Source organism: Danaus plexippus, chromosome 8 (genome assembly GCF_018135715.1).
Source record: "Danaus plexippus chromosome 8, MEX_DaPlex, whole genome shotgun sequence".
In the NCBI taxonomy this organism is placed as follows: Eukaryota; Metazoa; Arthropoda; class Insecta; order Lepidoptera; family Nymphalidae; genus Danaus; species Danaus plexippus.
In genome coordinates this window covers 5,052,959-5,065,681 of record NC_083542.1, presented here as the reverse complement: position 1 = coordinate 5,065,681, position 12,723 = coordinate 5,052,959, and the positions used below count along the sequence as shown (strand labels likewise).

Below are 12,723 nucleotides of genomic sequence, written 5' to 3'. Positions count from 1 at the left end.
TTGCCCACAGTCCAATAATGTCACAGAGGTGACTGAAAAAAAGGGTATATCTACACTCTCTCAACAATTTTTCTCGGATCACGATACGTCCTATTTGGATTACGGTATGATAGAGATAGTAACTGTTACCATAAACTTAATGTTTTCCTTTATGTTCTTTAATTTTATAAAACAATATTATTAACAATTATTATTTATATCTTATCAGATCGAGTAAGTTAAGTATTAGTAAAATAAAATAATTTTTTTTTGCTAGGCAAAAAACATGAAGCTAATCTAAAATATACGTAAAAGGTTCATTAGCCATAGACAACAATATGGCCGATGGCGTATATGTCAGTAGCATATCAATGTTTTCCAATTGGTTTTCCTTAGATTTCAGAATTTTTTAGTCGTAAGATAGTTTAATTTGTAATATATTATGTCAGCTAATAATTTATCAACAGTTTTAAAATCATGTTCGGAGAGTGAACTTATAAACGAAGTTGCGGAAGCAAATATGACATCAAAACAGGTAGAAGGATCCCGATTAAAACGTACCTTTACGTTACCTCGTAATCCCTTTGGGACATCGAAGGCCACTTCAAGTAAAAATAAGGCCAATGAGAATGAAAGTAAGCCTACTAGTGGAAAGAATACAATGAGTGTTAATCAAAAAGATGAGGGAGGTATGGAAAGGAAGTTATTTAGAAGGCCTTCATGGAAGATATTTTTGAACAAAATCGCTCAACATATGACTACAGTGAACATTTCAGGCGTAAGTGTTATTACTGACATCTATCTTGTATGTAATAATTGGGTGTATAGAATATAAATGATGTTTCAGGTAAAATCTCAACCAGTTATACCACATACCGAAAGAGTACCTTGCAGTGGAGAGCCGCCATGGCCGCCTGGAGCCGTCCCAGCAGCCACTGGCATCAAGAATCACGGCAATACTTGCTACATGAATGCTGTATTACAATGCCTCTCTCATACAGATGTTATTGCTGAGTATTTCGTTTTAGAACATTATAAGGTTTGTTATTACAAATACATTGTCATGATAAAAAAATCATTCTATTTAGAGTAGTAGTTTATTTATATAAGTCTCAAATTCTAATATCATTAGTGTTCCTACTTCCTCAGTGTCACATCCATTATGTAACTTGTTTAATATATTTGTGAAATAAAAATGTTTTGTTTATATAATAATTGAGTTTTGTTTCAAGTCATTTTCTTATTTCCAGATTGATTTGCAAAAAAGAAATAAGATTAATTCCAAAAAATATGGTACACGGGGTGAGGTCACCGAGCAACTGGCAGCTTTACTAAAGGCACTATGGTCATGTCGATACACATCAGATATGAGTGTATCTTTTAAGGTAACTATCTTATATTAAAATCTTAATGAGTGCTTATATATAGGGTGTTACATATTCCTTACATTTGCTATGTATTTTTAATAGTAATATGATGTCAAGCATAAAGTAGACAGATCGCTATTATATTGAGCTCTGTCATTCAATCTTGCTATTCATCACAATACAGATTTAACTAATAAAGCTATATTTTGATATAATAAAAGAATTTATCCCATTGTATAACATAGTTAATCTTGCTTGTAACAATCAAACAGTCCAAAACATCCAAAATGTATAATAGTTAGTTCATGAAATTGCTGCAATAATACTAGAATTATATTATATAAAATTACAGGCAGCAGTGGAACGGCACGGAACACAATACAGAGGACACAGTCAGCACGATGCACAGGAATTCCTTTTCTGGCTATTGGATAAAGTTCACGAGGATTTGAATACAGCTACTAAGAAGAAATATAAAACAATCAAAGTAAGGTTCAACAACCTCATAACTCTCATAGATAATTATTATGCATTGTTCACTTTTTCTTTCCGTAATAGTTATTTCCTCATTGTATGTAATTATTACATAGATATTGGTTTACGTGTTTTATTATTCTAGAATACAGTAGGTAAATCTGATGAGGTGGTGGCAGCAGAGACGTTGGCGAACCATGCTCGTAGGAACAGTTCTTTTGTGCAGGCTGTGTTTCAAGCACAGTACAGGTAACATACACATATAATTTCTATGTCTTCATGATAAGAGTGTATAGGCTTTATGCTACTTATTTATATAAGATAATTTTAAATCACTATTCATGGTATTTTATACATCAATGTGTTTATTATTGGAGTGATTATTGATGGAATCATTTTAATACTAATTTGGACTATTCGTGTTAATGTTTTTAGTATGTTTATAATTTATTTGTAGATCAGCCCTTACATGTGCGAAGTGCGAGCGTACATCTTGTACGTTTGATCCTTTTCATTGTGTGAGTGTTCAACTTCCAACGCGACCAGCCACAGCACAACCCTCACCGTTACCTGTCAATGTAAGTTTTAATTAGAAGAAATAATTTTTGAATTAAACACACATTAGTACCATTAAGTTCAGTTATTTAATATATGAAATTTCTTTAGAAGTTGTACAAGTCTTTATATGTAGGAACCATAACATTATACATTATATTTCAATAAGAATTTTCCTAAGTGTATTTGGTATTTCAATTTAGTAACAAAACACTCCCATAGTACATCATGATAAAATAAAATACATATGTAATGAAAATTTATTAAAGTTAATAACAATTATATTTAAAAACATGTTCTAATGGTGAAATAATTGCATAAAGCAATGATATATTATGACTCTTAATACTAATGATATATTCCATAATAGAATATTTTTATATTTTTTTTTCATCTTATGTGTCAGACAAAATTATTTATTTTATTTCTTAAAAGAAAAAAATCACTATTCCCCATAAGGATGCCAAATGTTAATGAACCGATGTTTTATTTATATCATAATAAGTATTTAGTAATATAAATTTATTTTAAATATACGGCTTTACGACTGTAAAATTACAGCTGGTTGCGAATAAAATAATTAAACAATGAATAATTCTTATACATTCTTTCTCTGTTTATATAAATTGAAAACTTGATTCAAATAATTTTATTTTATTAGAGTAATGAATCAACTATTTTCTAATTAACATTATAAGTTAAAGTTGTTAAGATACAACACCGAAAAAAACTTTTTGATATTATTAAAAATTTATATGTTTGTTATGTGAATATTTTTACTTATTATGTATTTTATATACACATCAGTAATTTTTTTCCCAAAAACAAAGATAAGTCTGTGACCATTTTATAAATTCAATCACTTCCCGTATTTTACATACATTTTTGTGAAGATGACTAAAAACTACTCCAGTGACAGTACTTATATATGCTTTGTCTCTAATCAAATTAGCATTATTTTCTTACAATTGTTTTTTGTCCATTGATAATGAAGTTTGAATGATATTCCTTGAGGTAAAATTAATGTTTTATCAGGTCGTGTATGTTAATCAACAACCTCGCCAAGTGCGTATTGGAGTGGAGCTTCCTCCTAACTCGACAATGGATGACCTCCGAACCGCTCTGAACTCGGATACTGGCATTGATAGAGATAATATCATACTGGCTGAGATAAATGAGACCGGTTAGTATATTGTGTGTTAATTTGAAGTAAGTTTGGCTATGATTTATGAATTATGTGTTTGACAAGTTAGCTGGTAATTATGTTTGAGTTGTGTAATTAGTGTTGTTTCTAAATGTACCTTGAAGTCAATCAATTACATTTAAACGAGTAGTTTTTTTTTGTAACATAAAAAATTTAGTGTAATTAGTAGTACTATTGTTTTACAACTTTAAAATGGCCTTGGAATTACGACTGTCCAAATATATTGGAAAAACTTCAGCGAACTCTGATTTGATTGTTTTTTTTTGGTCGAACGTCGTAGTTCTAAGAACTTTTTGGGGAACCCCTTCTAAAAGACTTTGGGATAGTTCTGAGATGAGAAAGGCAAAATTTGTCATATTAGTATCTAGAGAACTTGGTTTGATTTTGGATGTCGTGTTTCGTATGTTTATATGTTAAGCTCGCAGCATGACGGGTGATTGATTGTGAGAATGATTTACAGTGTAATGTGTTTGTGGATCTGTCTGCTGATTGGTTGGTGGATTAGTCTTTGGATCAGTTTGTTGAGAAGTTTGTATACCAGTTCGCGAATTTGTTTGTGGTTTGATTAGTCCCTCGTTATTTGGCAAAACAAATTTTCTTAGCTGAAGTTGGGGACAACGTTAAATCCGATACATGCAAAGATTTTACTCTCAGAGAAAATAAAGTACACAAATATTTGAAATTTCCCATTTCGACATTTTTTTTTGGACATATTGTGTTTTTATAGTCCATTGAAAAGTACGGTATTCGAAATTGTTATAACGAGTAAAAAATCAAAAACAAAATTTGTTTGCAAAGCTTAGAGTTATATGGCAATTTAAATTCCTGTACGCAACAGAAGAATTTTTTTGACTGTTGTGTTTAAAACGTATCGATGTTCCAGGTTGGAGCACTGCTCGCGCCGGTTGGGAGGCAGCTGGTATAGACGCAGGCGCCCTGTACTGTCTAGAGGCGCCTCCTCTTCTTCAGACACCCACTGCACCATATCTCCTGCTACTATGGGTCAATCTGCTGGAAGGAGATCGTTTCGGTGAGCAATTAGTGGACTTAATGAGATATAAGACATTCGTGACTATTCATTGAAATAAAAATAATCTTTTTCGGATTTACTACGCGTATTTTATTATTTTAAAAAACCGTGATCACGGTTGCTGAAAAGTAACCGAAACCATCGAGTAAACATTTACAATGAAACCACGTTTTTTCGAATACACTGCGCAGTTGAAGTAGTTTTATATATGACTCTTTAGGTAACATCGTAAATATTTGCTGATTTTTTGTTAAGAATTAACTATAGATCAATAAAATCACCATAAATTTAAATCTATCATTAGGTTCTCCATACGCTATGCAAGTTCCAAGAGAGATATCATACGAAGATCTTCAGAAACTCATGTTGAAAGAGATGTGTCAAGTGATAGCTGAGAATGTGCTTGAAAATGCACAAGGGACTGATATATTCAAAGCTAGGATCGCGGAAGCTCATAGACCACGTGACCCAGCATATCTACAGCCTGAGGTAAGCACTAATTGTTATTGAATAGAATAGAATACATATATATATATATATATATATATATATATATATATATATATATATATATATATAGTTCTTTACTATAAATACTTCTAAAACGTTTTTGTTTTTACGCCGCAGTCAAATGAAAAGCTGAATGTATATTATTTAATTCCATTCATTGATAAAGGCAATAACAATATTTTATTATACAAAAGACGTAAGCACGTGAGAATACTTTTGCAATAGTAATAACTGCAATTTTCATGTTCATCATCTCTACAGCGTGTCCATTATTTGTAACGTCACTCAATATTTTTTTGCTTCAGCTACCTCATCCCCTGTTTGCTTTGGATGTCGAACAAGCACTGTGCGCGCACGACAAATATCCTCATCTTAGACTCGAACTGTTATGGGATCCTGCTCATAGGGACAGGTTAGTTACGAACCATAACTTCATATCTATCTGTTACATATTTTGTGTATCCCTTTATTGCAACATAAAAAAAAAATCTAAAACGCTCTTAACAATTTATAAAGTTATGTTTTATTTATTCCTGATTAATTCCTTGCTTGCTTTTGTCAGTGAATCGGTTTTTTAACAACACATATTTATAATAATACCAGAAAAGAGTAACGTTGTTCAATAGAGATCAATAGAGATCACACATGGAGTGTGTACACACAAGCTGTACACTCATCGAGACTATATATAATAATTTCAGTATAATCCGTGAGTCGAGCGAGTCGTGTGAGGTGCACGTGTCCGCGGTGCAACCCGGGCCGCTCACACTACACGCGTGTCTACAACACTACACGAGGGCGGAGCAGCTGGCGCAGGAGGACGCCTGGAGGTACGTGGTACAGTAGACAATAGGCAGAAGACTCTGGACCCCATCACTAGCTTCGTGTAATTAATGGGGTTATTTTTCCACTTATTTCTAATCATTCCTCATTGTATATTCCACAGATGTCCACAGTGCCAGAGATATATGCCGGTCGTAAAAACTCTTGGTCTATGGTCACTACCTGATGTTTTAGTCATTCATCTGAAGAGATTTAGACAGTGAGTGTTATTTCTGTGGGAAATTTTATAGCTTCTGAATGCTATTTATACTTTGCTATTATTGTTATTTTCCAGACAAGCCAAATGCCGCACCAGTACAAAACTGACCACAATGGTAGAGTTTCCTATCAACGACTTTGATATGACACCCCACCTCGTACGTCGGAACCAAGGTAATGTGGAGTCGCCCGGACATTCCCGGTCGCCTCGACGGAGACATTCGAAAACGCCGGCTACTCATGAAAATATATATGATCTTTACGCTATATGCTATCACCACGGAGATGATTTAGAAACCGGTCACTATACAGCAGCGTGTAGAAATCCATACGATAGGCACTGGTACAAATTTGACGATTCCAAGGTCACCCGAGTAGATGATGAGAACAAGTACTCGGAACTGGTGAATAACTCTGCCTACATGCTGTTCTACAGACGGAAGAAACCGCATGTCGTCCATTCGTGTTCGACGGAAGACAATGAACATTGGGCCTTACGTATGCCAAAATACGTGAAGCCGGTCGGAGAACATCTCAACGAAATAGCAGAGATCAAGGAAGAAAATGTCGATGATACTAAAACGGCTTCCAAAGAAACTTTACAGCTCGAATCACCGACCGTAACGCCGTCTAGAAGTATATCTAGTCTATCCGACAAGACGGAGAGTCCCACCAAGCAGCCCATCGTTATACACAGCACCACAATGCAATCTCCAACATTACAGCGACCGTTAATAGTCGAAGTTAACGGTGTTGCGAACGACGACCTAAGCGATTATGAAAACGAATCGAGTATGCCAATTGAGCCGTACATACATAAAGATGTACATGTCAATCCTAAAATGACCCCAGTGGATACAAGGCGGCCCAGGTCAGTAGATTACCCCGCCAAGTCCAGTACCTCGCCGTCGTCCAGGGATTCGAATAGGAACTATGAAAGTTCACCACTGGTTGCTAGCATCAATGGAGTCGAATATCATCCCACCACCGAGGATCTGATGCTGTCCATGTTCCAGGAGTCGAAATACATAGTGCCGAGACATATGACAGGGGAATCCCACAGGACAGGTATGTACCTAAAATTAATTGTGATGTAGCTGTTTTTGCTAAATGGTAAACAGTTCTTTTTGTCATAATAATCAAATAAATTAATTTATATGAAATTTGATATGTATGTGTAACTTTTTTTTACGATCAATGAAGTTGATTATATATTTCAAATTTAACTAACGGAAGTATAAGAACATTTGTCGTCTGTATATTTTAACGATTTTGATGTTTTCAGGTGAGAAATCCGTTTGGAAAACTCGAATATCCACGTGAGAGCAGCTGTTGAAATTCATATACTCTTTATCCTATATTTATTTTACTTGTACCTTTAGATCTGATGATGCCGATTAGGACATTTTTAACTAACGGTTTCTGAACGTTTGTGTATCAGAATGACATGAGCTTCCTAAACGAATTATATTTCATTTGACGTATGACGATATGTCAATTTTAAAAAATGTCTAGTTTCAGTTGTGTGCTAGTTTGTTTTTAAGGGTAGCTCTGTATTTATAGAATTTGGTTAACTTGAAGCTAGTGTAGTGCAAGTGTATGTAGCGTGTTAGTGACTTAGTTACGGAGTAAAGGATTTGTCATTGTAATACCACACTTGTGCCTTGGCTATAGGGTGTTAATTTGTGATTGAAAAATTATACGATACGATTATCCGCTAGGAATTTGATTGTGAGATATTTGTATTAAATGCAATTGTATAATGTATAGATGTTATGTCTCGTTTCATATAATCTTGTACTTGATTCGGTAGTTTTGTATTAACATTTCTGGATAAACTTGCGTATTGCGTTAGGTGATGACAGTTGGTGCATTAAATAAGGTTTGTCAGTACATTATATAATATATGGAATAATTACGCGAAGTATAATATTATTTAAGCATAATTTGTGAATCATTGTATATATATATATTTGGCTTTGTATTCTTTTTATATATGCGATTTATGGGTATACTTTTTGTACCTTAAGATATTCCTGCTCGGGATGACAGCTATGTAAATATTGATAAATGTTCATCTCATCATATTGATAAATTCTATTGAAATTAATTTTTATAAATGACAATTATATGAACAGTGTCGTATTAAAAATAACATACGCACCCAAGAAAAAAGACTAATTACATTAATTACTATAATTGTACTGCAGAATAAAATCTTTATGTCTGTAAACTTACGTTGCAGTTACTTAGAATGTTACCAAGTGAATCACAACAGTATCCGTTACCATCAAGATAGGATATGATTGATGAAAAAAATACTTAATTACATATTATTTATAAAGGAAATGGCCTGTAATGAAATTAAACAAATACTGTACTGTACTGTAATTTTGGCCTAATGCTATATTATTGTTCAGTTGAAGTCAATACCTGTGTATGGATAATTTTGCTCTCATTTCTTTGTTAGTGAAATAAACGACCTTTTATTTATTAGTAATCATAGTGAAATTGATATATATCTACATGGTGTTAAGCGGTCGTTTGTTCTCAATTTTTTATTGTATTAATTATGTTGTTTTCATTTTTAAAATGTTTATTTTATTAATTAAACCACATTACGTTGAAATATAAGTGTTATGCACCCGACCCTATGTTTTATTTGATGATCTTGACATTTAAATTTCCTATATGCATTGATTTTTCACTATCGATTATTAAATTGTCTTTATTAAAGTTTGATATGATTAAATATGACATGACAATAACTAAAGTTATCAAGGTTAGTAAAGTAACTATTAATTAAACTTGATATAAAAGAAAAATAACTGATTTTTTTTTTTAAATATGATCATTAAAAAAAAATTCTTGATTTTAATATAGTTGTATCATTTGTAGCTTTGTTTCAAAGGTCTAAAGCGAAGTTGTTATTTTATGTTGTCACTACATTAACTACGAGTTTCCGATCTCAAACTCTATGCTCAGAGTTTCCGTTTAGTGTTTTACAAATCTTTACGCCCGTCATTATTAAAGTAGATTAATGAATGTATGTAACGTAGATGAATAAATGAACACTGGCAACACTATATTTAGTCGACCATGTAAACCAGTGGTAAGGGTACAGATATGGCGAGTCTTATTTCCTAAAGTGTTAGTGAATTTAGAACCCTTTACTCTTAAATGTAATAAATACGTGGTTATTTAAGTATAATTATTTAAATATTTTTTAATGTTTGATTTTAATTGTCTCATGGTATTTTGGTAAACCACGAATATCTGACTATGAGGAACTATTTTGAACATTATACACATCTAATGATATGTTCCATTTAAATTATTGCAGCTCGAGTACCGTCAGTGATTGTAAACTAAACAATAATGTTTGCTCGATTACTTACTGTGTTTGCCTTGTGAGAGAATTTAAACAAATATACTCTATTAACTCATTGTGTTTCTACTATAAAATAGTCGTTAATAAAATAGAGATAAAAAGTCCCTCACTCAGAATTGTTTGTTATCTATATGCAAGTGACGTCACAATTAAAATCATGAATAATAAATGAAAAAGTTATTGATCATGATTAAAATGTAGTTATTTAGATCAGATTTAAAAAGTAATTTTACGAGAACGCGATAATATTTAATATTTACGTGTCAATTTTTCTCGCAACTGTTCCATTTTACGAATTCTTTGTATTGTATGTTTAGGCGAGTTTGTATAGAGGGCGTTAAAAGTATATCTTTGCAGATGATAGCAATAACGTAGGTTTAATTCTTGATATTCAGGAAAAACTCAGTAACTCGTGTGTAGTGTGATGATACAAACTGGTACTAAGCATACTGTTAAGTGTCATTGTAAGCTCCACCAGTTTTGGTGAGATTTTATAACTTTTCCTCATGCTTATACCATGATAATTTTTTTTAATATTTATTATCAACATACGTTTACAGCATGCAGATGTATAAAGGTTATAAACGTACCCTACAATGATTGTGGTTATTTTTAAAAGAAATTTTTGAAAATACACCTACTAGGAAGTTAAATAGAGAACCTAATAAAACAGGTTATCAAGGTCTAAAGAGCCTTTCAAATTGTAAAGCCTCCAGTCTAAAACACAAATTCTTTAATGTTTAACACCAAAATTTACTGAGTAGTATTAATTTTAATCCGTAGCCATAGAGCTTAAAAACAAGTGAATTATATAACAATGTAGATATTTCCGTTTTGTAAAACAATAATTAATGTATGATATAGATTTAAAAAAAAAACTTACGCGCTAATCGAGGAGATTTAATGAGTGAAGAGCTTGGACAGTCGAGGTGAGCGTTTAACGCGCGTTAGATAGGGGTCATTTAAACCTACACCTGGGTCGCAAGTCCGAGGCACTGTTGAAGTTCCTCTCCCTGTAACGCGATGGACCCGGCACCCGCACGGTGAATCCATGGAATGCTGAAAGATTTCGTCTCATTTTTATTCCTTTATTTTAAATATCCGTTATTGTCTCAAACTATTTCAATATAATTGATTTTGATATTATGTTAGTGGTTAAAACTCTTTATCTTGATTCAGAATTGAATTGAAAATTTTGTAACCGTCAGCGACCGGAAGTCGCGATTTTGCCTATTCATTTAATGAGCCTAGTGACACGCACTTTAAAGCGTTATAGAATATTACAGAATCGAATACTTTCTATAATTCGAAGTAAACATTTATAGATGCTCTTTAAGTGTATTGTACATTTGGCCATTCATACGTTAGATAATACATGATTAGATGTAAACAGACATGTATACGTAAACAGCTTCATTTTACATTTAATATCTGCGTATAATGGGTAGGTGAAGTTTTTGTATTGAGGTGAGGAAATCTAATAGTGAAGGAAAATTTTGGGTCACATCTGTCATCTGGGTATCCATATCTATAAACATCTAATACGACGTGGATTCTTGGATCTTGATGGTGGAGCCGTCTTTTCAACGACCAAGGCGAGCTCATTAATTCCAGATAAACAGAGCCAAGGCAACAAAATTTTAATATTTGTTATATATAATTTTACAGTACGTGAGTATACACTGAACTCCGAATAAAGGCGTGGACCGATTTGAATATTTTTTTTTGTATGACGGTTTAAAATCACAAATCAGCCCGATAGATGGCGCTACAGTCAGTACCTACGTTATTTAAAAAGAAAAGGCTGCAACGAAAGATATGTACTATATGTATTGTTTTGTCACACTAAACATTACTCTTTAATTGCAACTCTGGCATTCACGAGGGCGGAGTCGCTGGCTAAAACAACACGTTAATTAAATTTAAATAGTCATATTTCATGTGCCCTTTCTGCAGTATCTACAACAAAATATAAATCAAACTAAGATTCAGTATGTTTATAAATGATTACAATTTAACCCTAATTTAGTGAACATATTAAATGTAACTCAAGGCCTTCAATTAATGCATTTATTTTAACATTGAACTGGAATAATAAATCTTTGAAATCGGTACTATATCAAACGTTTTAATAAATTTTATTTTATTTTATTTTATCTGTGTTACGTTATCGCAACTTACATTTATTAGTCATTTATCTGTTAATAAAGATTGTTTATTATTTCGTCTAATTTATTAACTTTAAATATAAATAGCTTTAAACATATTCGCTGAAAAGTTTCTATAATTCCAAAGATATTTAGACATTGAAGTGAAAGGAAATTTTCAGAGGATACTTTCATTAATCATTTCACTTTGGTGTAGTCTTTTATTTTAAATAAACTGAAACGCTCATTTATTCTTATTTCTTAATAAGAAATCTTAATAACGTTGCTCAAGACGTTTCGTTTTAAAAATAACAAATGTCTGTTATAACTAACTTTTAAAATATTCGCCTTACAAAATAAGCATTACTAAATTATAAAAGTATGTTTGTTCTACGTTTATATATTCAAGAATAATGTTCCATTGAACTCTTCACAATGTGATGTGGATTTTTTTGTCTATTCGACTATAGCTGTAACATCTATTGACTTAGCCAGCACCACTGGGAAGGGTGACTGATTTGAATACCCTTGGAAGAAAATGTAAGATTTTTTTTATACCAACGACAGTAATAAAAATAATATAGGCTCAACAATAATCAATTAGCTTTGCGGTTGTTTTTGTTTTAATCGAATAAGTAATTAATGTATAAAAATAACTACAATAGGACCATGTCACTAAAATGTATATTTATTTAAAGTTATTTATTTACTATTAACACGAATCTGGCAAAATGGCAAAGTGTTTAATGCCACCAAGATAAGAATTGTGTGAACATTGGTTTTCTGTATTTTCCTTTATGGATCAGAGTCATGGACGATGCGAGCATCAGACAGATAGACAGATGCACTGGAAATGTGATGCTGGAGAAGGATGCTTCGCATGCCATGGACTGCCGGAAGAACCAACAAATCAATATTTCACCAATTGAATATACGTGCGAGACTCTCATCGATATGTTACCGGAGAATTCTTGCATATTTTGGTCATATCGCTCGCCGCGAACCAGATAACCTAGGAAAGTTGG

General features: G+C 32.5%; 1 protein-coding gene across 1 annotated transcript; it reads left to right on the top strand.

The window, feature by feature from the left end:
• Nucleotides 1-315: 315 nt before the first annotated feature.
• On the top strand, nucleotides 316-8,809 carry LOC116772200 (ubiquitin carboxyl-terminal hydrolase 31). Its single transcript, XM_061521197.1, has 14 exons — nucleotides 316-757; nucleotides 827-1,018; nucleotides 1,230-1,364; nucleotides 1,699-1,833; nucleotides 1,966-2,069; nucleotides 2,278-2,398; nucleotides 3,411-3,558; nucleotides 4,463-4,609; nucleotides 4,914-5,098; nucleotides 5,425-5,531; nucleotides 5,821-5,949; nucleotides 6,066-6,161; nucleotides 6,237-7,228; nucleotides 7,446-8,809. Exons 1-14 carry the CDS (start codon nucleotides 422-424, stop codon nucleotides 7,481-7,483), a joined length of 2,865 nt encoding a protein of 954 aa, XP_061377181.1. The 5' UTR covers nucleotides 316-421; the 3' UTR covers nucleotides 7,484-8,809.
• Nucleotides 8,810-12,723: the final 3,914 nt, after the last annotated feature.